Source organism: Entelurus aequoreus, linkage group LG08 (genome assembly GCF_033978785.1).
Source record: "Entelurus aequoreus isolate RoL-2023_Sb linkage group LG08, RoL_Eaeq_v1.1, whole genome shotgun sequence".
Lineage (NCBI taxonomy): Eukaryota > Metazoa > Chordata > Actinopteri > Syngnathiformes > Syngnathidae > Entelurus > Entelurus aequoreus.
This window is the reverse complement of record NC_084738.1, coordinates 76602508-76629794: the sequence shown is the minus strand read 5'-3', so window position 1 is coordinate 76629794 and position 27287 is coordinate 76602508. Positions and strand designations below refer to the sequence as shown.

At 38.8% G+C, this 27287-nt stretch overlaps 2 protein-coding genes, 1 long non-coding RNA gene and 1 pseudogene across 5 annotated transcripts in view; 2 read left to right on the top strand and 2 right to left on the bottom strand.

Moving 5' to 3' along the window:
* LOC133656306 (protein sidekick-2-like) overlaps positions 1 to 14085 on the top strand; it is a 225159-nt gene extending 211074 nt beyond the window's left edge. For 2 of the 3 annotated variants that reach the window (XM_062057328.1, XM_062057329.1), the window contains exons 43-44: positions 12216 to 12272; positions 12633 to 14085. In XM_062057328.1, coding sequence (XP_061913312.1) covers positions 12216 to 12272; positions 12633 to 13079 — 504 coding nt within the window. In that variant the 3' untranslated portion in view covers positions 13080 to 14085. The remainder of the gene's footprint in view (positions 1 to 12215; positions 12273 to 12632) is intronic. The other variant, XM_062057330.1, reaches the window with a different exon arrangement.
* The window catches only part of LOC133656314 (protein sidekick-2-like), a 1293862-nt pseudogene that overhangs the window by 1158522 nt on the left and 108053 nt on the right, over positions 1 to 27287 (bottom strand).
* Positions 1 to 27287, bottom strand: part of LOC133656309 (uncharacterized) — a 104073-nt gene that overhangs the window by 64849 nt on the left and 11937 nt on the right. The window contains exon 2 of the long non-coding RNA XR_009827122.1: positions 5512 to 5636. This is a non-coding gene — a long non-coding RNA (uncharacterized LOC133656309). The remainder of the gene's footprint in view (positions 1 to 5511; positions 5637 to 27287) is intronic.
* LOC133656307 (cdc42 effector protein 4-like) overlaps positions 19982 to 27287 on the top strand; it is a 60949-nt gene continuing 53643 nt past the window's right edge. The window contains exon 1 of the mRNA XM_062057331.1: positions 19982 to 20219. The gene's annotated coding sequence lies outside the window, so the exon portion shown is untranslated. The remainder of the gene's footprint in view (positions 20220 to 27287) is intronic.

The window sequence follows — 27287 nt, the reverse complement described above, 5'->3', positions numbered from 1 at the left end:
TTTAAAAAGCATTAAGTGAATGTTGTGAAAATTAAGGCTTGAAATGGCATTAAGAAGCATTAAATGCATTCAAAATGTAATACAATTGTAGGACTTGGCCGATAGTTAATACGTCAAACAATGAATGGAAATGAATTTAAGAACGTTGAGTCATCGATTAATTGCTATGTGTGTTTATTTTCTTCGGCTGCGGCTTCAAAACTTAATACAAGAAGAACTTTGGCATTCTTTGGTGACTGTAGTCCCAAACTGTGACACCATGTCATGTTCATGAGGAAGCTCACCTTGTTTCGTACACCACTCTTTCATTTCACTCGTCTCCACTTCAACACACATGAGCTAACTTGGCTAACATGAGCAACAATCGTGGACAAACAAGACAATTCTCACAACAGACCACAACTCTGATTGTCTGACATTCCCACAGTAAATGAGTACGAGTTCCTTGAAAGTCTTTAAAGTGTTTGCCTCCTCTTACCAGGTGCATGGCACAAAACATTCGCAGACAACAAAATACTGACATTTTTCCTTTTTTTCCTCCCTGTAGCCACATGGTTGTTAACGTTTTTGAGAGTGCGAAAGGGACTTTGGTGTATGTGTGCGCGAAATAGGGACTTTTGTCGAAACTAGAACCAATTACTCATGTTTACATTGATTCTTATGGAGAACTCTACTTCACTATACCAACCTTTCCATTTACGAACTTTGTTCAAGAACTAAAAATGTTTGTACATCAAAGTTCCACGGGATATTCTTTGGTGACTGTAGTCCCAAACTGTGACACCATGTCATGTTCATGAGGAAGCTCACCTTGTTTCGCACACCACTCCTTCATTTCACTCGTCTCCACTTCAACACACATGAGCTAACTTGGCTAACATGAGCAACAATCGTGGACAAAAAAGACAATTCTCACAACAGACCACAACTCTGATTGTCTGACATTCCCACAGTAAATGAGTACGAGTTCCTTGAAAGTCTTTAAAGTGTTCGCCTCCTCTTACCAGGTGCGTGGCACAAACATTAGCAGACAACAAAATAGTGAAATTGTTCCTTTTTTTTCTCCCTGTAGCCACATGGTTGTTAACGTTTTTGAGAGTGTAAAAGGGACTTTGTTATACGTGTGCGCGAAATAGGGACTTTTGTCGAGGCTAAAACCAATTATTCATGTTTACATTGATTCTTACGGGGAACTCTACTTCACTATACCAACCTTTCCATTTACGAACTTTGTTCAAGAACTAAAAACGTTTGTACATCGAAGTTCCACTGGATATTCTTTGGTGACTGTAGTCCCAAACTGTGACACCATGTCATGTTCATGAGGAAGCTCACCTTGTTTCGCACACCACTCCTTCATTTCACTCGTCTCCACTTCAACACACGTGAGCTAACTTGGCTAACATTAGCAACAATCGTGGACAATTCTCACAACAGACCACAACTCTGATTGTCTGACATTCCCACAGTAAATGAGTACGAGTTCCTTCAGCTGCCTGACACTTCACACATAACTTGCTATTAAACAACTTATAGAGTTTGAAATGCAACGTATTCAAGATGTTACATTGACTCAGTTTATTTTTAATGCATCTTATTGGCATTTTTCCAAATATCATTCCATGACATGTCTTTTTCCAAATCAATCATCCATTTTCGGAGCGCTTGATGTGCTCACCCTACCCACATACACCACAGTTTAATTAATCTGACCTCATTGTTTTTGTTAAGGTTGGAGTCATTTTTTAAATCAAATGTATCAGTGTGACGTAATGATCCCTAGTATCAGCCTGATTCTGTACGATATTTATCGTAAATCCCAAGGCTATGTGAACATGGTTTGCTTGAATCTTTTTTTTAAATTGTTCCAACTACTAAACTGCTATGTAAATCTGCTTAGTCCTTTTTCAAAAACACCCGCGTTTATGCCTTTTCCATCTGCTGAATCAAAACGGATCGGACCCCTCCCTCTATTCCCATTAATCCGCCTGCCCACCGCCACGTGTCTTTCGTCTTGTTACGGAACATTTGATTGCCCGATGTCTTCCATGTTGTTTTCTCTCCCGTTCTTGTTGATGTCAGCCCTCCGGCTGCTTTTTATCCCAGCCAAGTGAAAGGGTCAAGGTTTGAATCCAGAATTGCCATTGTTTCAGACAACCTCCGGTGGGCTTCTTCCCAAATGATCATCTGTCGACATTCCTGCTATGGATTCCAAAACCCCAAAAATCTCTCGTCAGCCCCACAAATCCCTCCCTTTCTCCTTGCAATGAACCTCTAGGGAAAGGAGCTTTGGCTGCTGGATAAGGTTCTCCACATATCACCACCTGTCTGACGTGCCTCTTGCTCCGGGCCCTAGAAAACTTTCAAACTTGTTTCCCCGGCCCCCATATCCAAAAATCCAGGAATGCTCTTTGAGGCTTTAAAGAGCTTCTTTCTCTCGGCGTCCTCTTTAATCCTGCAGCCAGCAGGGAGACGTCTAGCTGGGCAAGCTGACACCGACTTGGAGGAGAGTCTGACTTTAGAGTTTTACCTTTTTTAGACGTAAGCGACCAAGCAGAGACGACCTTCAACCGTTGCACTCTGTAAATCATGCGGAGATTCACTTTCTTTCTTTCTTTCTTCACCCTCTTATGTTTTTTTTCAGCAGCTATGACGGCGTCCTTGGCTGAGGCTCAAGTGGGAATTATGTCTGCAATGTTTGCACAGACTTGTGATGTCACTAGCCCAGATAAAAACCAGTCCAAAAAGCTTTCACCCTGCTCGACAAAACCTTCAGTTGAGTTTTGATTAAACCTGTTTGGTTGAAGGAATATAACTGAAGCTTTGTTTTAAATATTTCAGTCTACTGATGTTTTAATCCCAAAAGTACTGTTTTGCTTGTGCGACGACCCCCACTTTCCACCCAAACCCCCCCCCCCCCTGAGTCGCTGCAATAATCCATAAGTGCAGGACAAAGGACTGACCCCACTCGGCTGTTTTGGGATGGGACGGGGGGGAGGAGACCACTGAAACGTACCAAACTGCAGCGGAGACAAGACTTCATCTGTGTACATACTTTACCATTCTAGCCAAGGTTTAACTCCAAGGACCACGGGGTGTTTGGTTTATTTGTTCAGGGTTAGGGATAGGTTGGGTTAACAAGGTTTCTGTAGGGTTGGTGGTTAGTAGGGTGGTCCCGATACCATTTTATTTTTTGGCATAGGTACCAAAATGTATTTCGATACTTTTCTAAATAAAAAGGACCACGAAAAATGTCAATATTGGCTCTATTTTAACAAAAAAACTTAGGGTACATTAAACATGTTTTTTATTGCAAGTTTGTCCTTAAATAAAATAGTGAACATACTAGACAACTTGTCTTTTAGTAGTAAGTAAACAAACAAAGACTCCTAATTAGTCTGCTGACGTATGCAGTAACATATTGTGTCATTTATACACCTATTATTTTGTCAACATTATGAGGGACAAACTGTAAAAATTGATTATTAATGTACTTGTTCATTACTGTTAATAGCTGCTTATTTTAAGGTTTAACATGTTCTATCTACACTTCTGTTAAAATGTAATAAACACTTATTCTTATGTTGTTTGATACTTTACATTAGTTGTGGAAGATACCACACATTTTGGTATGGATCCAATACCAAGTAGTTACATGATCATACATTGGTCAAATTCAAAGTCCTCATGTGTCCAGGGACATATTTACTGACTTTATAAACATAATATGATTTTTTTTTAAACAAACACATATTTTGTGATGCTAAAAATACCGATGTAATCATAGTAGTATCGACTAGATACACTTTTGTACTTGGTATCATTACAGTGGATGTCAGGTGTAGATCCACCAGTGGTGTTTATTTACATTGTGACGCTGGTGAGCTATTGTATCCTCCTACGGTGTGTAGTGAAGCATGTTTAGCTATTCCTCGTCCTGCAGTGATATAGCTTCTTGTAAGAAACTTACTTTGTCGCCATGGAGACAAGAATTAGTGATTTAGAAGTAGCTAAAGCACCTCTTCCTGAGGGTGTTTCAGTGTTGTAACTTCACCTTTATCTTTACCTTTTACACCAAAATGCGTAAATTCTCCCTTTTCTGTCTACACTCTGTCTGCTTGTAAGTACTCCGTGTGTGTGCACTGCCCAACATGCTCCTCTGCTCGTAAAACCAGCAATGTCACACGGACGGGGGGACCGATACTTATAGTATCGAATATGATTCATGAGTATTACGGTACTATACTAGTACCAGTATACCGTACAACCCTAGTGGTTAGGGTTTTGGGTGAATCGGGTGTAGGGTTAGAAGTTAGGTTGGCTAAGGTAAGGTTTTAGTTCAGGGGTGTCCAAAGTGCGGCCCACAGCTTATTTTCTATTGGCCCGTAACACATTCAAAAGACAAAATAAAAACATCCCGATTGGAATATTACACACAAAAAAACTAGAATAAGCAATTTTGGGAGAAATTGCATGTGACTGCTAGCGTTAGCATGCTAACAGTTAGAATGTGTCAAGTACAAAGTCGTGTGACTATGAAGCGTATGCATGTAAAATTAGCTAAAAAAGTTAGCATGCTAATGTTGGAATGCAAGGCATCACATACAGAGTTACGTGACTCTGTGGTGTTAGGCTGCAAAATTAGCTCAAAAAGTTAGCACGCTAATGTCAGCGCGTTGATTGATTGATTGAAACTTTTGTTAGTAGATTGCACAGTACAGTACATATTCTGTACAATTGACCACTAAATGGTAACACCCGAATAAGTTGTTCAACTTGTTTAAGTCGGGGTCCACGTTAATCAATTCATGGTTAACAGTTAGCATGTGTCAAGTAGCAATTTATATGACTCTGAGGTGTTTGGCTGGAAAAATTGGCCAAAAGGTTAGCATACTAACACTTAGCATGTGTCAAGTGTCACGTCATATGACTCTGAGTTGTTTAGCTGCAAAATCGGCTGAAAAAGTGAGCATGCTAATGTTCGTAATGCTGCCTGAGGCTGAGCCACTACTACTGTAATATTGGTCTTTTAAGTTTAACCATTTTTATACTAAATTACATAAATACTTATGTAAAATATGCTATATTACCAATAATGCAAAGCTAAGATATGATTGTTGTGCTCAGATAGTTTAGCATGTATTGACGCAGATACAAAAATGCTAACTGGGACGACCTTGGTCAGTATTTAGGGTTTTGGGTAGGCGTATGAGGTTAGGGTTTTGATTTTGGGTGTGTGGTTGAGGTTAGGGGTTGGGTTTTTTTGATAGTTTGTGGTTATTGCTAATGTTAGGGACTGCTAGGTTCGGGTTTTGCTTCAGGATGGGGTTTGGTTAGAACTCGGGATGAGGTTAAGGTTTTAGTCCAAAGAAAACAATTGCCATGTTGTGTTCGGCCTCATTCTGACATGACAGTCTGCTATTTCATGTTTGAACACGTGAGCAAATTGGCAACCTTCCAAAACAAACTATGTGCATTACAACAGTGAAGACAGAGTCTTGTAGTACTTACGTGACACTTTGTTAAAGACTTGAGTGGCCTCCATACAATCGAGGGATTCACGCCGAGCCGACTTGACATAACAATGGCGACTATCCACCCCAACATTTCGATGAATTCCTTCCTTCATACGAGGCCTAAATGGAAAGCAAAATCGATTTAAGTAAATATAATTAAAAATGTTGCTGACTTATCACACCAAATACACACCAGCTACAACTGGGTTTTATTAACACAGATACAAATTTATATACGACGGATATTGCCCTCCAAAATAGTCTCTCTCTTTTTGATGAAATAACATCAGAGGAACTCCTACGGCGTGTAAATGGGATAAAACAAACAACATGTTTACTTGACCCACTTCCTGGGAAACTTATCAAGGAACTGCTTGTAATATTAGGACCATCAGTGCTAAATATTATAAATGTATCACTTTCCTCTGGCACTGTTCCCCGAGCATTCAAAAAAGTGGTTATTCATCCTCTGCTCAAAAGACCTTACATTGATCCTGACCTCATGGTAAACTACCGGCCGGTAGTCCCACCTTCCATTTATTTCGAAAATCCTCGAAAAAATTGTTGCACAGCAGCTAAATGAACACTTAGCGTTTAACAATCTCTGTGAACCCTTTCAACCCGGTTTCAGGGTAAATCAGTCTACGGAGACAGCCCTCGCAAAAATGACTAATGATCTATTGCTAACGATGGATGCTGATGCGTCATCCATGTTGTTGCTGACCTGTCTCCGCTCAAGATGATCTCCTGCTGGCCCCACTATGGACTGGACTCTCACTATTATGTTAGATCCACTATGGACTGGACTCTCACTATTATGTTAGATCAGACCTGGGCATTCTGCGGCCCGCGGGCCGCATCCGGCCCTTTGTGCGTCCCTGCCCGGCCCGCGTGAGGCCAATTATAAATTACAAAATAAATTTTAAAAAGTATCTATGTCGAGTGTGCAATACAACGGTGCTGCTTTTGTTTTGAAAATCGTTATTTGTATTACTTCCGTGTGGACGTATGCGTGTGCGTGATTGTGAGTGAATGTGAACAGCTGCAATCACAAATTACAAAATAAAGTTGAAAAAACATCTATGTCATGTGCGCAATACAACTGTGCTGCTTTTATTTTGAAAAGTATTATTTATGGGCGTGTGTCCGCGTGTAACCTGCGAGTGAAGGTGCACATGCAGCGACAAGTGATGCACGGTTAACACCCGAGACGCTAAAAAGAGAAAAGTTGATGAAGAATGGCGTGTTTTCAACAAGACATGGACTGCCAAGCAACGTTCCCTCTAAGGTGCGTGCCTGCGCAATTGCGCACAGCTCAAGCGTCCGCTGCGCGCAGCAAATATATGCCGCGCACCAAATCAAATCCCATCTGAATTCTAAACAAAATAAACATATTTATTCTATGTAATTTTGCAATGCAACTTTGAGTGACAGTGACAACAAGCGGCCCTAACGGTGTTCGTCAACACCGTTCAATTGAACACCGTTCAATTATTGTAACGTCTATGGAGATGCTTCGAGGACAGGAATTATATCGATCACTTTATTGAGCAAAACTGTTTATATTCGGCCATAACCACACCAAAAACATGAGTTTTCACACTTCTATCTCGAAAAACTAGTCATTTTCTGCCGTACAAACCAGGCCAAAACCAACTTGTCATCTGTCACCAACACGCATAGCACTAAACTACTGGTGCGTTTATGGCCACACAAAAAGTCGGACAACTCAAACACCACACAAAGTTACACTATGACTCCTCAGTCATACGTGTGCTTATTTTACTGTCATTTATTATTAATGTTAATGTATTTATATTAGTCATGGAATGCTGTTACACACACTATGTGGAAGTATTACTATTATTATTATTATTATTATTACTATTATTATTATTTATCTTACGGTATATATCAAAAATAATATTGAGCAAAATTTAATTGAAATATTGTAGATGTGGCCCTCCAGCAGTGCTCGGGTTGCTCATGCGGCCCCCGGTAAAAATTAATTGCCCACCCTTGTGTTAGATCCACTATGGACTGGACTCTCACTATTATGTTAGATCCACTATGGACTGGACTCTCACTATTATGTTAGATCCACTATGGACTGGACTCTCACTATTATGTTAGATCCACTATGGACTGGACTCTCACTATTATGTTAGATCCACTATGGACTGGACTCTCACAATATTATGCTAGATCCACTCAATGTTCATTGCGCCGGTCCAATCCAAGGTTTCTCATTGTTATCCCATTGGGTTGAGTTTTTCTTGCCCTGAGGTGGGATCTGAGGCGAGGATGTCGTTGTGGCTTGTGCAGCCCTTTGAGACACTCGTGATTTAGGGCTATATAAGTAAACATTGATTGATTGATTGAAACCTTGTGCTTGTGTTGGGTCAGTCCAAGTCTTTGGAGGGTCTCTGTCGTCAACTGACCAAAAACTGGTTTTATCACCTCAGAAATATTTCTAAAGTGAGAAATTTGCTGTCAAAATTGGATCTGGAAATGATCATTCACACGTTCATTTCGTCTCGCACTGACTATTGCAATTCTCTCTTCACTCTTTTCAACAAGCCAACGCTAAAGAGACTTCAGACGGTACAAAATGCAGCTGCCAGTCTTTAGACCGGTGCACCCAGACCAGCCCATATCACCCCCATTTAATCCAGTCTTCCTTGGCTTCCCGTTAAATTCCGCATTGAGTTTAAGATTTTAGTCCTGACAATCCGTGCGTTGCATGGTGGGGCCCCTCAGTATATCACTGACTTCAGGCCAGGGTCTTCTAAAGATCCCCAAAACTCCTTTTAAAACCAGTGGAGACCTGGCATTCCAGGCTATAGCTCCCAGACTCTGGAACAACTTGCACCAGTCCCCCCGTGATCTTGACTGTGTTGACACTTTTAAGAAACATTTGAAAACTTTTCTTTTTAGTAAAGCTTTTAGTTAATCCACCTTTTAACTATCATTTTTAATCACCTTTGTATCATTTTTATGATGTTGTTGTTTTCATTGAATTGTTGTTTTACTTGACCTATGTTTTGTACAGCGCTTTGTGATTTTATCTGTGAAAAGCGCCTTATAAATAACATTTACTTACTTACTTACTACAGTTGTGGTCAAAAGTGTACATACACTTGTAAAGAACATAATGTCATGGCTGTCTTGAGTTCCCAATCATTTCTACAACTTTTATTTTTTTGTGATAGAGTGATTGGAGCACATACCTGTTGGTCACAAAAAAATAAATAATGAAGTTTTTTTTTATTATTAATTTATTTTGGGTCAAAACAGCTCAATTTTAGTTTCATCTGACATCACATGGACAAAGATAAGACCTTCTGGAGGAAAGTTATGTGGTCAGACGAAACAAAAATGGAGCTGTTTGGCCACAATACCCAGCAATATGTTTGGAGAAGAAAAGGTGAGGCCTTTAATCCCAGGAACACCACACCTACCGTCAAGCATGGTGGTGGTAGTATTATGCTCTGGGCTCTGTTTTGCTGCCAATGGAACTGGTGCTTTACCGAGAGTAAATGGGACATTAAAAAAGGAGGATTACCTCCAAATTCTTCAGGACAAGCTAAAATCATCAGCCCGGAGGTTGGGTATTGGGCGCAGTTGGGTGTTCCAACAGGACAATGACCCCAAACACATGTCAAAAGTGGTAAAGGAATCAGGCTACAATGAAGGTTTTAAAATGACCTTCCCAAAGTCCTGACTTAAACGTGTGGACAATGCTGAAGAAACAAGTCCATGTCAGAAAAGCAACACATTTAGTTGAACTGCACCAATTTTGTCAAGAGGAGTGGTCAAAAACTCAAGCAGAAGCTTGTGGATGGCTACCTTATTGCGGCGGTATGGCGTAGTGCAGACCTGGGCATTGTACGGCCCGCGGGCCGCATCCGGCCCTTTGCGCATCCCTGTCCGGCCCGCGTGAGGCCAATCATAAATTACAAAATAAATTTCAAAAAGTATCTATGTCGAGTGTGCAATACAACGGTGCTGCTTTTGTTTTGAAAAGCGTTATTTGTATTACTTCCGTGTGGACGTAAGCGCGTGTGCGATTGTGAGTGAATTGAACGGCGCAATAACAAAATACAAAATAAAGTTTAAAAAACATCTATGTCTTGCGCGCAATACAACTGTGCTGCTTTTATTTTGAAATGTGTTATTTATGCCGTATGTCCGGGGGGAACCTGTGAGTGAAGGTGCATAGAGACAAGTGATGAGACGCTAAAAAGAGAAAAGTTGATGACGAATGGCGTGTTTTGGACTGGCAAGTATTTCTTTTCATAAATTAATGGTAAAGCCGTGTGCTTAATTTGTGGTACACAGCTTGCTGTGTTTAAAGAATATCATTTTAATCGCCACTACACGAAGAAACACGAGGGAAAATACCGGAATGTGTCTGATGAAGCGCGCGCAAGGGAGGCTGATGCGTTGATGGTAAAACTGCAAACCCAACAAGGACTTTGTGCCATATTTCACACCCCCAGAGATGCAGCTGTCAGGACAAGTTTCGTCATTTCTCACAAAAGCGCCAGAAAAAGGGAGGCGTTTTCTGACGGAGAGTTTATTAAGGAGTGCTTATTGGACTTTGTTGCGCTGTATGCCCGCATGGACTGTTTTTCGCTAACTTTGGATGAGATCTGTGATGTACGTGACACCTCCAGCTGCTCTTCTTCTTACGTGGGATAACTGCAGACTTTCAAATCACGGAGTAGCTGGCAACCATGCAGTCAATTAAAGAGACAACCACAGGTAATGACTTGTTCACATAGGTAAATGCGTGTTGGGACATGTTAGGACTGAAATGGGACAAGCTGGCAGGTGTGACAATCTAATCCACTTTATTTATATAGCACATTTAAACAACAAAATGTTTCCAAAGTGCTGCACAACAATATTAAAAACAATATTCAAATATTATCCTTAGCTCCACCAATGACTGAATAAAAAGAAAAAACAATTACATATAAAACCAATATAAAAAACAATATAAAATAAATATGATTAAAAACTATTTTTAACAACAGATGGTTGTCCAAATCTGATGGGGAAAAATGTTGGATAATGCAGGATAAAGTCACCATCAAAAGCAATCTGCTTTTGTATAAAGTTAAGTTAGGTTAAATTAAATTATTATTATTATTTATTATTATTATTATCATCATTATTATTCATCTTACGGTATATCAAAAATAATATTGAGCAAAATTTAATTGAAATATTGTCGTGTGGCCCTCCAGCAGTGCTCGGGTTGCTTATGCGGCCCCCGGTGAAAATTAATTGCCCACCCCTGGCGTAGTGGGTAGAGCAGCCGTGCCAGAAACCTGAGGGTTGCAGGTTCGCTCCCCGCCTCTTGACATCCAAATCGCTGCCGTTGTGTCCTTGGGCAGGACACTTCACCCTCGCCCCCGGTGCCGCTCACACTGGTGAATGAATGATGAATAATGATAAATGGGTTATACTTGTATAGCGCTTTTCTACCTTCAAGGTACTCAAAGCGCTTTGACACTATTTCCACATTCATCCATTCACACACACATTCACACACTGATGGCGGGAGCTGCCATGCAAGGCGCTAACCAGCAGCCATCAGGAGCGAGGGTGAAGTGTCTTGCCCAAGGACACAGCGGACATGACTAGGATGGTAGAAGGTGGGGAATGAATGATAGGTGAATGATAGGTGGTGGTCGGACGGGCCGTAGGCGCAAACTGGCAGCCTCGCTCCCGTCAGTCTACCCCAGGGCAGCTGTGGCTACAAATGTAGCTTACCACCACCACCAGGTGTGAATGAATGATGGGTTCCCACTTCTCTGTGAGCGCTTTGAGTATCTAATAATAGAAAAGTGCGATATAAAATCTAATCCATTATTATTATTATTATTATTATTGCAGTGAAACTTGCCAAGGGACATGTAAGCAAATATTAACATTGCTGTGTGTATACTTTTGACTTTTGCTCACATTTTCAGTAGAGCCATAATAAATTCATAAAAGAAGCAAACTTCATGAATGTTTTTTGTGACCAACAAGTGTGTGCTCCAATCACTACATCACAAAAAAATAAGAGTTGTGGAAATGATTGTAAACTCATGACAGCCATAACATTATGTTCTTTACAAGTGTGTGTAGGGCTGCAACAACTCATCGATTAAATCGATTAAAATCGATTATAAAAATAGTTGCCGATTAATTTAGTCATCGATTCGTTGGATCTATGCTATGCGCATACGCAGAGGCTTTAAAAAAAAAATAATTAAAAAAATGTTGTTGTTTTTTTTAAATAAACCTTTATTTATAAACTGCAACATGTACAAACAGCTGAGAAACAATAATCAAAATAAGTATGGTGCCAGTATGCTGTTTTTTTTCAATAAAATACTGGAAAGGATAGAAATGTAGTTTGTCTCTTTTATCCGATTATTAATCAATTAATCGAAGTAATAATCGACAGATTAATCGATTATCAAATTAATCGTTAGTTGCAGCCCTAAGTGTGTGTAAACGTTTGACTACAACTGTATATATAATTTATACACACATACACATTGGCCCCCAGACACAGTTTTTCTCTCAACGTGGCCCCCGAGTCAAAATATTTGCCCAGCTCTGGGCTAACGGGGGGGAAGTTGAAGCTTGACTCATGCTGTGATGTGCTGTAAACCCCAATGTTCTGTTCACCCATAGGAGGCGCTGGTGTTTTCATACGGAACAGGTGGCCTACATACACTTCCACTACATTTGGTGAGGTTCCCATGGCTGCCTGCTTGTTTCTTCTTTACATGTTTGTAGCCGACCCGGTTTCTGTTGCTCGTTCCCATCCTAAGACTTTCCCATGTGGTCCGCTGACCCGTTTTAGTCTGAGGGTACAAAGGTGGTGGTTGTTTGCCATCTTGTGTGGTTTTTTTCGGGACGCACGCTTCATCCATTTGAACAAATCATGCTTTGATCATCTCCCGTGGTTGCTGGTGATGTGGGCTCTCAGTGTGCATGTGTGTTGTGTTCCAGGGGCCCAACATAATTCATCTTCATCCTTAGCCTTTAGCGTCGCTAACCATCACCGCACTGTGGCGCTAACGGCCCAATTAAACGCTTCTCTCACAGGGCAGCGACAACGAGTACGAGGTGGACCCCAACCGCCAGAAGACCCACTCCTTCGTCAACCACTACATCAGCGACCCCACCTACTACAACTCGTGGCGCCGCCAGCAGAAGGGCATATCCAGAGCGCAGGCCTACAGCTACGCCGAGTCCGAGTCGGGCGAGACGGAGCACGGCGCCCCGCCGCCGCTGCCCCCGCTGCCGCCTCTGCCACCCCAGCTCAGCTCGCCCAGCCCCCAGCCCCAGCAGCAGCAGCAGCAGCAGCAGGCCCAGGGACAGCCCCAGGCCCAGCCCCAGGGCCAAGACAGCCTCTTCAGGCCTAAAGGCAGCCGGACTCCTACCCCGTCGCAGCAGAACCCCCCCAGCCAGCACAGCGCCCTCTACAGGCCGCCCAGCAGCCTGGCCCCCGGATCGCGGGCCCCCATCGCTGGCTTCTCCTCTTTTGTGTGAGAATAACGTCCGTCCCCCCAAAAGAAAAATAAGGACTAAGGAAATTTCTGGCTGATCATGTGATTTGCGCTTGGTTTTCATTTCCTGATTTCTCAACAAGACTTTGTGCAACACTTTAGCGTGCAAGTGTGCCACCCGAAGACACCGACACACCCTTTTTGTTGGCATTTTCTATTTGTTTGCATGACTTATTTGCTCCTTATTTTAACATTTGCACACCTTCAAAGTGGTACTATCTTTGTATGCTGTACAAAAGTCACAAGAATCCTTGAATAGACACATATACCTGTATATAATATATGACATATATTATATTTACAGTATGTAGTGGACTAGTCCACGCACACTCGGCATTAAGGGACTATAAATAGCAACACGGACAGAAAAGTGCTCTGGACGCTACCGCCTGACGCTGCGTCTCGAGCGCGCCTTGACTCTGGACAATACGAGGAAGTGTATATCAACAAAGTCCAAGCGATGCCTTTGACACACTGATCCAGAAGATCGCCGCGGACTTTTACTGGATTTTTTCAACGGCTCTCAAACACCTTCTGGATGTTTCTACAGGTTTTCACGTCGTCCCGTCAGCAAGTAGGGTAGTTTAGCCGCGGGATCGTCGAGACACAAAGGTGCAGTGGTCGTTAATCAAGCTGTATTTCCGTCGTCCATTGCTTTATATATGTGTGTGTGTGTGTGTGTGTGTGTGGTAGCACACTTCCTAAGCTTTATACTTCACCGTGTGTGTGTGTGTTTTTTATCGAAATCGTCCTGAAGTAACGCCCACGGAGGCTTAGCCCCGCCCACTCACCGTGTACGACTCGATGGTGTTTGCCTAGTTTGCATTCTTCAAAAGATGTCATCCAATTTTGTTTTTTGGTTTCCTTTTCTTACTTTGTGTTCAATTAGAATTTGTTTCCTGTGGGGTGATTGTCATTGTACGCCACAACATGCTAACCGTGCAGAAGAGTGAATATATGATCACAGTACATTTCTGAAATAAATTATTTTTCAATGTTAGCAAGGTCTGCTGCTTACTTGAAAAGACGAGAAAAACTGCACTTTTTTGGAACCAAAATGATGAGCAAAACGAGCTTAAAAAACAAAATAGAACGCTAAAAGTACTATGCTTTTATGTTAACAACAGCAATATTACAGTTACCCAGGCATGTGATTTGACCACAATGAAAAAGACTGAAAAAATTTCTGGGGGTCTGGGGGACGAAGACCCCCAGCCAGGTCCAGGGCGGTGCCCTGGTGGGGGACAAGGGGGGCAACGCCCCCCGAAGCTCCTGGTTTTTCACCAATTTAACATGCTAAAATTAACAAAGACAGCACCATTTGAAGAAAATATTTTAGAGTTTAAAGACATGAAAACATCATTAATAGAACATACATAACCCAATTATCCTAATGAATCACTGTATATGGTTCAGTCCCAACAGTATTTAGTCACTAATATTTACATCTTGTGTTCATTTCACATCCACAGGTGTCACATTGATCAGTGATATTATCTACAGTTTATTTACAGTATTACCACATTACTTCAGTTTATGTAATGTAATGTAATGTAATGTAAACATTTCATTCTTTTCGCCAACATAGGATATACATTTATGAAAATAATTAAACATGTTTAGTATTGTTTACTCATATTTGAAAGTAGGAAATAATAATAATGTGATGACACTGACATATTGCATGAAACAAGTGTGAAAATATTTACCTTCAAGATTGTTACACCACTGACAATAGTTTCAACAGACTACATAAGAACTTAATATTACAAAATAGTATTATATGCAAATGTATTTCAAATAAATTGTTAACTGGAATCAATAATGCGACTCTTTGAATTTCTGTAATTTCATAATATATTTTCACGTGACTTTTTATTTTTAGAAAAACCCATTTATATTTCGCAAAGCAATAATTGGTTAATATTTAAAACAAACATGCGTATTTCGCAAGCAAATATTTTTTAGCTTACCTCATTATTAACAACCCTGTCTGCAACTGAAGTGGGTGGATCTTTCCTCTCCATGTCTACGGCAGTTGTCGATGTAAACAAAAGATGAAGTCCGTAAGGCTTGCTCACTTTCGGTTGACATCCAAAAGTACCAGCTAGTGAAAAGTTTGTTTTCCTTGCTTCAAGTTGTTTCATATGTTTTTGGCGTTTCGCATGTACTTCCAAAGCCTTGAAACCTCGTGATCCATAGTCAATATTATCATGACACCACGTGCACAAAACCTTTCCGGGACGATCGATTTTCCGAATAAAATCACCGGACAAAGTCGTAACTTTCTTCTTCCCAACAGTATCAGTGATTTCCCTTTCCATCCAGTCCCATCGAAACTTATGTTTGACATGTTTATCAATTTCTTTTACTCGTAAAGCGTCCTTTCTCTCGAGAACCGACATCGTTTACATATGGAAAATGGCCATAATAACCATTATGAATGATGACGTTATTAACGTCATTATTCATAACAGATGTCCTGATTGGTCACAAGGAACATATCGACCAATCAACTACGGCGTAATATAAACTACGTCTCGAATCTTGATTTAGGGTCGGAAAAAAAAACGGAAAAACGGGAGATTTTTTTTTTTTCCCCCGAGATTAAAAAAGACGGAATTCCGACTTTAGACGGAAAAATCACATGCCTGGTTACCGTATTTTTCGGAGTATAAGTCGCTCTGGAGTATAAGTCGCACCGGCCGAAAATGCATAATAAAGAAGGAATAAAACATATATAAGTCGCACTGGAGTATACTGTAAGTCGCATTTTTTGGGGAAATGTATTTGATAAAAGCCAACACCAAGAATAGACATTTGAAAGGCAATTTAAAATAAATAAAGAATAGTGAACAACAGGCTGAATAAGTGTACGTTAAATGAGGCATAAATAACCAACTGAGAACGTGCCTGGTATGTTAACGTAACATATTATGGTAAGAGTCATTCAAATAACTATAACATATAGAACATGCTATACGTTTACCAAACCATCTGTCACTCCTAATCGCTAAATCCCATGAAATCTTATACGTCTAGTCTCTTACGTGAATGAGCTAAATAATATTATTTGATATTTTACGCTAATGTGTTAATCATTTCACACATAAGTCGCTCCTGAGTATAAGTCGCACCCCCGGCCAAACTATGAAAAAAACTGCGACTTATAGTCCGAAAAATACGGTAGCATTAGTGAAATACCAAACTATATGACACTCAGGTGTCTATACCTGCTAAATTAGCTTTGAAAAGCTAGCGTGCTTATGTTAGCAATGCTAACTGTAACATTTTAGGTAGCAAAACATATTACTCTGAGGTGTGTATCTGAAAATATTGTTTAAAAAGCTAGCATGCTAACATTAACAAGCATCAAGTACCAAAATATGACTCAAGAGCATACCTCACCTTCAAAATTAGCTAATAAAAAAAAAAGCTAGCAAGCTAACAGGTACCATTCGTCAAGTAACATTAAAACAAGAACACATTGTTTTCATTTTTTTTTGCATTCTAACTTGTAAATAAACACTAGCAAGTCTGTTGTTTACCATACGTACTCTGGCCAGATAGTGTGAAGTAAACAAAAATATGAACAAAATGAGCTTTAAAAATATATAGAATGCTAACAGTACTATGCTATTGTGTTAACAATAATTATTGCAGTTAGCATTAGTAAAACACCAAAATATATGACACTCAAGTGTCTATACCTGCTAAATTAGCCAAAAAAACTAGCGCTTTATGTTAGCATGCTAAAATGCTGACTGTAACATGTGTTAGGTAGCAAAACATATTACTCTGAGGTGAGTACCTGAAAATATCGTTTAAAAAGATAGCATGCTAACATTAGCAAGCATCAAGTACCAAAATATGACCCAAGAGCATACCTCACCTTCAAAATTAGCTAATAAAAAAAAAAGCTAGCAAGCTAACAGGTACCATTCGTCAAGTAACAGTAAAACAAGAACATTTTTTTTTTAACATTTTTATGCATTTTAACTTGTAAATAAACACTAGCAAAAGTCTGTTGTTTACCATACGTACTCTGGCCAGATAGTGTGAAGTAACCAAAAATATGAGCAAAATGAGCTAAAAAAAACAAAAATAGAACGCTAACAGTACTATGCTATTGTGTTAACAATAATTATTGCAGTTAGCATTAGTGAAACACCAAAATATATGACACTAAAGTGTCTATACCTGCTAAATTAGCCAAAAAAGCTAGCATGTTTATGTTAGCATGCTAAAATGCTACCTGTAACATGTGTTAGGTAGCAAAATATATTACTCTGAGGTGTGTACCTAAAGTTATTGTTTAAAAATCTAGTATGCTAACATTAACATGCATCAAGTACCAAAACTTAAGAGCATACCTACAAAATTAGCTAATAAAACAAAGCTAGCATGCTAACAGGTATCATTTGTCAAGTAACAAAATATTTGACGCTGCAAAACTAGCAAAAAAGCTAGCACGCTAGTATTAGAATGCTAACGGCCGTTAAAATATTGGCCATGGGCTGCAAATGGTTCCCAGGCCGCACTTTGGACACAGTTAGCTTTAGCAAAACAATGTTTTTCCACTTGCAACACTGCAGTGCTTCCCATAAACTGCCAAGATACCTGTGGCGGCGGGGGCGTGACTATGGGCGTGGCTATGGGCGTGGTCACCATGACATCATCGAGTAATTTGCATAATTTACTACAATGATATGATTTTCTCTAAAAAGGCTAAAAAAATGTATACTTACTAATTAATAATAACAGTTTTGTTTTAAACGTCCATCCATCCATCCATCCATCCATCCATCCATCCATTTTACAATATAATTACAACACTTTATGTACATATTTATATACAGATTTGAACAATAAGTTATTCACTGAAATATATGTATTAATTGTGGTTATTACAAAAAATATATCTTATAAAAATATAAAAGCTAAAATGTCTCTTAAAACTCTGCCCCTTTAATTAGTGCATACTAAATAATTTAACTTTAGCCTACTACTACAACCATATTATTTACCAGCAACATAAAGTGAAACAGAGGCAGAGGTGTCCTGCCACAGTCAGTAACAAATAAACAGAAAACAGTAGTGGTGGTAGATAGACACAAAGCTTCATCAAACATCTGATCCACTGAACAAAGAGCTCCAAAAATCTTGATCCTACACTTCTCTTTTGTAAAGTAAATCTGAACAGCCTATATGGGCATCTACATCAACTATATGATTTGCCTGAGAAGCTGGACAGGACAAAAATAAATAAAAATAAGAATACATTTTTTTTTTTAAATTTAAAAAAAATTTAAAAAATAAAAAATTATTTTTGTCGCGGCCTTAATTATTTCGTGGCGGGCCGCCACAAATAAATGAATGTGCGGGAAACACTGCACTGGTTGCATCGAGTACCAAAATATGACATAAGAGCTTACCTACAAAATAAGCTAATACAAAAGCTACCATGCTAAAAGGTAGAATTTGTCAAGTAACAACAATATTTGACGCTGAGGTGCAAGCCCCTTAGCTTGCTAAATTGCTTCATGTGAAAAACAAGCTAGTTAACTCACGGATGCTAGTAACATGTTAATAAGCGTGAATATCATTGTTCAAGTCTTTTTTAGGGTATGCTTAGGCTAGCATGCTAAAATGCTAAGTGTAACATGTGTTAGGTATATATATAAATTACCGTTCAAAAGTTTGGGGTCACATTGAAATGTCCTTATTTTTGAAGGAAAAGCACTGTACTTTTCAATGAAGATAACTTTAAACTAGTCTTAACTTGAAAGAAATACACTCTATACATTGCTAATGTGGTAAATGACTATTCTAGCTGCAAATGTCTGGTTTTTGGTGCAATATCTACATAGGTGTATAGAGGCCCATTTCCAGCAACTATCACTCCAGTGTTCTAATGGTACAATGTGTTTGCTCATTGGCTCAGAAGGCTAATTGATGATTAGAAAACCCTTGTGCAATCATGTTCACACATCTGAAAACAGTTTAGCTCGTTACAGAAGCTACAAAACTGACCTTCCTTTGAGCAGATTGAATTTCTGGAGCATCACATTTGTGGGGTCAATTAAACGCTCAAAATGGCCAGAAAAAGTGAACTTTCATCTGAAACTTGACAGTCTATTCTTGTTCTTAGAAATGAAGGCTATTCCACAAAATTGTTTGGGTGACCCCAAACTTTTGAATGGTAGTATATATATATATATATATATATATATATATATATATATATATATATATATATATATATATATATATATACATATATATATATATATATATATATATATATATATATATATACATATATATATATATATATATATATATATATATATATATATATATATATATATATATATATATATATATATATATATATATATATATATATGAATATATATATATACCTAAAAATATTGTTCCAAAAGCTAGCATGCTAACATTAGCATGCATCAAGTAGTAACATGCTAGTAACATGTTAATAAGCATGAATATCATTGTTCAAGTCTTTTTTTAGTATGCTTATGTTAGCATGCTAAAATGCTACGTGTTACATGTGTCAAGTACCAAAATATATTACTCTGAGGTGTGTACCTAAAAATATTGTTCCAAAAGCTAGCATGCTAACATTAGCATTATCTAACATGCTAGTAACATGTTAATAAGCATGGATATCATTGTTCAAGTCTTTTTTTTAGGGTACATACCGCTTCTTGGCTTTGATAACAGTTAGTTTGAGTGGTATTTGTCGAGTTGGTGTTAGTTTTAACTCAGCGAGTGTGTGTTGATTTTACCTCCGTAATAGTTGTGGCGGGATGGCGGCCATGTTGGAGTAGGCGGGAATGGGTGGTTCTCTACCCCTCGGCGGGGGAGCTACGCCCCTGTCAAACACACACTCACACGCACACACACGGTGAGAGACGTGGAAGTAGTACGCACGGCGGACAACAAGCCGCGCTTCCACCGCCGAGAACCAAAGAGGAGAATCGAGGACCGTCCGGGTCCGGCTCGTCCTCTCCCCGCCTCGCTGCGCTCTCGTGCGGGCACAAGTTGTGGACTAAACCCCGTGGGACTTCCGGTTCTTTTTTTTGGAGCACAAGTAACGGTAAGAAATCTCTTTTTTTTCAAATGTGCTTCTTGATTATGCTAACTTTGCACTGTTTTTGTAGTTGAAGAGTTAATAACTTTTTTTTTTTGTCTTATTCGAACGCTGCTTGACTCGTTAACGCAACAATGACCACCCGCGACATGACTCACAGCCAATTTTTTTTATTTTTTAAATATATATTATCGATATCATTATTGTCCAATATTTCCAGATAGTTCACTTTTAGGAAGTTATTTTATTTATTTATTTTTTTCACTTTTAGCATGTCGGAGCGTGGTTCGCGCTAGCTGTGACGTCACGGACGTTGGTACGTTACAAAGTGCACAACAAAGATAAAAAAGGCCCCTTTGTAATTGAAATAATTGCATTTTCATTCAAACTAGCACATTCAACTACTCCTGCGAGTGTTATGACAACAATCACGACTATTAACTTGATGTATGGATATAAGGGAAGTGAATATAGTGCATGTAAAGACAATAGATGTAGTATTGAAGAGGATGTGATTTAATCACAGGCAGATGGAATGGCTGGCTGAGGAACAACACTCCCTGTTGCCTGTTATGTAACTTGGAATGCTCTTTGCACACCAGAACACACACTTTGTGCACCAGAAGCTCACACAGCGTCCCCGTCTTGGATTTCAAACATTTTATTGCTTAGTTCCGAGGTGTCCTCTAATACAGTGGTCCCCAACCACCGGTCCGGGGACCGGTACCAGTCCGTGACACATTTGCTACCGGGCCGCACAACAACATTAATTAGTATTAATTCCATCCATCTTCTTCCGCTTATCCGAGGTCGGGTCGCGGGGGCAGCAGCCTAAGCAGGGAAGCCCAGACTTCCCTCTCCCCAGCCACTTCGTCTAGCTCTTCCCGGGGGATCCCGAGGCGTTCCCAGGCCAGCCGGGAGACATAGTCTTCCCAACGTGTCCTGGGTCTTCCCCGTGGCCTCCTACCGGTCGGACGTGCCCTAAACACCTCGTTCGGGAGGCGTTCGGGTTGCATCCTGACCAGATGCCCGAACCACCTCATCTGGCTCCTCTCTCTCTCTAGTATCTAGTATCTAGTATCTCTCTAGTATTAATTATTAATTAATTATTTATATTAATTAATATGGTTTTCTACACCAAAATTCATCTATTTTTTATTCAACTTCTTCTTCTTCTCCAGATTTTGGCGCGCTCTACCTTCCAATTTTTTCATCCGATTCAAACCATTCCAATCGCAGACTTTCCCTTGGCGAATTCCCAAAACTCCCAGATTTCCCTGAATCCCAGGTTTTCCGGAACATATTTCCCATTCAAAATGAATTGGCCATTTTTCATTCCACGTTTTTCAACCCATTCAACATATTCCACTCATCCTGGACATTGAAACCATCATTTTTTTCAAGTTAAAAAAAAAAATTCCAGTAATTCCCAAAATTCAATTTTTTGACCCTTTTTTCTGGCGACTACTTCCACATTTTTCAACCCAATTCAACAGTTCCACCGTCAAAACCTTCCTAGTAATCACTACAAAAAACAAAGTTGTTTTTCGAACTGGAAAAAAATCCCGGTTTTCCCGAAATTCCAGGAGTTCCTTAATACCATTTCTCAATTAAAAATGTTACTGCTTCAACATTTCTCGACCGATTTGAAAAATCACCAACCATTTCAACTCATTCAGAACATTCAAATTTTTTTGCATTTTCCCAAAAATTCCCTCTTTTCCCGAAATCCCCAAATTTCCATGAAATTCCCATTGAAAAGAATGGGACATTATTCAAAGTTTCACAACTCCCACTCAAACCATTCCAACTTCAAAATATTCAGCCTGTTCAAGAATTGTGTGCTCCCTTTCAAAAACTGTAAAAAACGTTTTCTTCTTCTCCAGATTTTGGCACGCTCTACCTTCCACTTTTTTCATCCGATTCAAACCATTCCAATCGCAGGCTTTCCCTTGACGAATTCCCAGATTTCCAAGAATCCCAGGTTTTCCGGGACATATTTCCCATTCAAAATTAATTGGCCAATTTTCATTCCACATTTTTCAACCCATTCAACATATTCCAGTCATCCTGGACATTGAAACTATAATTTTAATTTAAAAAAAAAAAAATTCCAGTAATTTCCAGAATTCCAGTTTTTTCCAACCCTTTTTTGACCCTTTTTCTGGCGACTACTAACACATTTTCAACTCAATTCAACATTTCCACCGTCAAAACCTTCCTATTAATCACTACAAAAAACAAAGTTGTTTTTCGAACTGGAAAAAATCCCCAATTTTCCCGAAATTCCAGGAGTTCCTTAATAACATTTCTCAATTTAAAATGTTACTGCTTCAACATTTCTCGACCGATTTGAAAAATCACCAACCATTTCAACTCATTCAGAACATTCAAATTGGTTTGCATTTTCCCAAAAATTCCCTCTTTTCCCGAAATCCCCAAATTTCCATGAAATTCCCATTGAAAAGAATGGGACATTATTCAAAGTTTCACAACTCCCACTCAAACCGTTCCAACTTCAAAATATTCAGCCTGTTCAAGAATTGTGTGCTCCCTTTCAAAAACTGTAAAAAACTTCTTCTTCTTCTCCAGATTTTGGCACGCTCTACCTTCCACTTTTTTCATCCGATTCAAACCATTCCAATCGCAGGCTTTCCCTTGACGAATTCCCAGATTTCCCAGAATCCCAGGTTTTCCGGGACATATTTCCCATTCAAAATTAATTGGCCAATTTTCATTCCACATTTTTCAACCCATTCAACATATTCCAGTCATCCTGGACATTGAAACTATAATTTTAAATTTTTTTTTAAAAAATTCCAGTAATTCCCAGAATTCCAGTTTTTTCCAACCCTTTTTTGACCCTTTTTCTGGCGACTACTCCTTCCACATTTTTCAACCCAATTCAACAGTTCCACCGTCAAAACCTTCCTATTAATCACTACAAAAAACAAAGTTGTTTTTCGAACTGGAAAAAATCCCCAATTTTCCCGAAATTCCAGGAGTTCCTTAATACCATTTCTCAATTAAAAATGTTACTACTTCAACATTTCTCGACCGATTTGAAAAATCACCAACCATTTCAACTCATTCAGAACATTCAAATTGGTTTGCATTTTCCCAAAAATTCCCTCTTTTCCCGAAATCCCCAAATTTCCATGAAATTCCCATTGAAAAGAATGGGAAATTTTTCAAAGTTTCACAACTCCCACTTAAACCGTTCCAACTTCAAAATATTCAGCCTGTTCAAGAATTATGTGCTCCCTTTCAAAAACTGTAAAAAAAAAAAAAATCCCGGATTTCCAATAATTCTCAGTTTTCAGGGACATTTTCCCCATTCCAAATTAATTATCCATTTTTCACACTTCCACAATTCCAAAAGTTGTCACCACCTTCAACATATTCCACTCATCCTGGACATTCAAACTAAGTCTTTCCCAAGTTTCAAACCAAATTCCGGTTTTCCTGGAAATTCAAATGCTTCAACATTCAAAACATTCCAACATTCAAACTACCGTATTTCCTTGAATTGGCGCAGGGAATATAGTATTCGCACGTCTAGAATTACTGCCGGGTCAAACTCGTTTCTCAAAATAATTAACGCATGCTTGCCCTTATCGCCGTTTCATTATTTACGCCGGATCAAATTCGTTTCGCAAAATATTAATTTTATTATCGCATGTCTATAATTTTCGCCGGGTCAAACTCGTTTCGCAAAATATTTAGCATATGGCTAGAACTTCCACCGGGTCAAATTCGTTACGTCACGAGTGACGCTTTACCTGTCCTCATTTTCAAAATGGAGGAAGCTGCTTTCAGTAGTTTGCAATCGCACAAAGGAAAAAAGATAAAGAGGTATTCACTAGGATTTAAAGTACAAGCTATTGAATACCGGTACGGTATGCTAAAAAGAACAGTAAGCAGCTATGTTTTATTAATATACCGTAGCTGCGTGTGTCAAATACTGTATGAGTCATGAAATGACTCCCGCCTCCTGGTGGTAGAGGGCGCTGCCGCGCTAGTGATCCTTCTTGCGACTTCCGGTACTGCAGAAGAAGTGAACACACGCAGCCTCCGCCTGAACTTTTAACATGGAGGATTACATACCGGTATCTAAAATAAAAACAGTTTTCTAAACTGGACTTTCAATGGAAGCAGGAGGTAATAATTAAAGGAATATCTCCATCGAGACAGAGAGACTTTTAAAACGGAAGAAAGAAAATAAGGAAGACGTTTATAAACAAGTTATCGATGCTTTTGGTCAGAAGGAGCTGCAAATGGACTCCATTTATAAGTACAGGTAAGACCATAATAACATTTTTTTTTATTAAATGTGCTTTTCATGATAGTATGCTTACATCACACTCAAAGCACACGCCTAAATTTACCGGATTCCTTTTGGTAAACGCCGGAGTGAGAAGAGGTTTTAAAATAATTACCGCATGCACGGCCATCCCGCCGGTTTCCGGTAAACGCCGGAGTGACAGGAGGTTTTAAATTAATTAGCGCCCCTGCGGCTATTCAAGGAAATACGGTATTCTTACTTTCATACTTCATTCTGTCAGCATTGGAGCATTCACATGCAATTCCTGGAATTGCCTCATCTAGTTAATTTATAAATTACCACATTTTCTCCGACTTAACTTTCACATTGTAGCCAAAGGCAAATGTTTTTGCTATTTTTATCTGCCACACGTAGTAAGCCGGTCCGTGAACGTAATGCATACATTAAACCGGTCCCTGGTGGAAACAAGGTTGGGGACCCCTGCTCTAATACACAGGTGTCTAACTCAAGGCCCGGAGACCAAATCTGGCCCGCAAACACCTGGAAATATGTGTCAATAAAGTACTTCATATTTTCTCACTAAATGTAATTAATTTTTTTCATTTTTTTTTGTTTTGTCCAGTTTCTCAGGCAAATCATATAGTTGATGTAGATGCACGTATCGGCTGTACAAATTCACTTTACAAAAGAGAAGTGTGGGATGATTCTGTTGTTGCTTTATTTGTATTTGACTTTATTAAACGGATTTATATTATTATTTGGTGCAGCCGGGCCAGAGCAGGAGGGGATAGAAAGAGAGAAAAAAGCAAGACAGAGGGGTAAACTTTGGGGACAAGAGGGATTTAAGACAGAGAGACAACAGCAAACATAACAACAACAACAATAGAACAACATCAGCAAATAGGATATGTACAAATATGATAGTAAAAGTGGTAGCAAACAAGCAGTTAGGGAAATAAATAATAATACAGAAATGACAATGAACATTATTACACTACAAATGGAACAATACAAATGCAAATAGAATAGAATAGAATGGACTTTATTGTCATTATATTTGCAAATAACGAGATCAAGGACTCCAACTTAAGGTGCGGTAGTGGAAACAAATATAGAATAAAAATAAATCACATAAGTCAGTGTTTCCCATAAACTGCCAAGATACCTGTGGCGGTGGGGGCCTGGCTATGGGCGTGGTCAGCATGACATCATCAATTAATTTGCATAATTTACCACAATGATTTGATTTTCTCTAAAAAGGCTCAAAAAATGTATACTTATTAAATTAATAATAGCAGTTTTGTTTTAAACGTCCATCCATCCATCCATTTTACAATATAATTACAACACTTTATGTACATATTTATATACAGATTTGAACAATAAGTTATTCACTGAAATATATTTATTAATTGTGGTTCTTACAAAAAATATATCTTATAAAATATAAAAGCTAAAATGTCTCTTTTAAAGCTCTGCCCCTTTAATTAGTGCATACTAAATAATTTAACTTTAGCCTACTACTACAACCATATTATTTACCAGCAACATAAAGTGAAACAGAGGCAGAGGTGTCCTGCCACAGTCAGTAACAAATAAACAGAAAACAGTAGTGGTGGTAGATCGACACAGAGCTTCATCAAACATCTGATCCACTGAACAAAGAGCTCCAAAAATCTTGAACTTTAGACTGCCATCAGTTTTACTCCCTACACTTAACCATGTGTTTCCTACTGCCTGCAGACTTTGCACCCTTTGATATATATACACATGTTGTGTTTCTAAAATAAATACATTTAATAAAGTCAAATACAAATAAGGCAACAAGAGAAGTATCCTACACTTCTCTTTTGTAGAGTAAATCTGAACAGCCAATATGGGCATCTACATCAACTATATGATTTGCCTGAGAAGCTGGACAGGACAAAAAAAAGTATTACTCTGAGGTGTGTACCTGAAAATATCATTTAAAAAGCTAGCATGCTATCATTAGCAAGCATCAAGTACCAAAATATGACTCAAGAGCATACCTCACCTACAAAATTAGCTAATAAAAAAAAGCTAGCAAGCTAACAGGTACCATTCGTCAAGTAACAGTAAAACAAAAACACATTTTTTTCATTTTTTATGCATTTTAACTTGTAAATAAACACTAGCAAAAGTCTGTTGTTTACCATACGTACTCTGGCCAGATAGTGTGAAGTAACCAAAAATATGAGCAAAATGAGCTAAAAAATACAAAAATAGAACGCTAACAGTACTATGCTATTGTGTTAACAATAATTATTGCAGTTAGCATTAGTGAAACACCAAAATATATGACACTCAAGTGTCTATACCTGCTAAATTAGCCAAAAAAAGCTAGCATGTTTATGTTAGCATGCTAAAATGCTACCTGTAACATGTGTTAGGTAGCAAAATATATTACTCTGAGGTGTGTACCTAAAGTTATTGTTTAAAAAGCTAGCATGCTAACTTTAACATGCATCAAGTACCAAATCTTAAAAGCATACCTACAAAATTAGCTAATAAAACAAAGCTAGCATGCTAACAGGTTTCATTCGTCAAGTAACAAAATATTTGACGCTGCAAAACTAGCAAAAAAGCTAGCACGCTAGTATTAGAATGCTAACGGCCGTTAAAATATTGGCCATGGGCTGCAAATGGTTCCCAGGCCGCACTTTGGACACAGTTGGCTTTAGCAAAACAATGTTTATGCTAGCAATGTTTTTTATTATTATTTTGTTTTTTATTATTATTATTATTATTATTATTATTATTATTTTTTT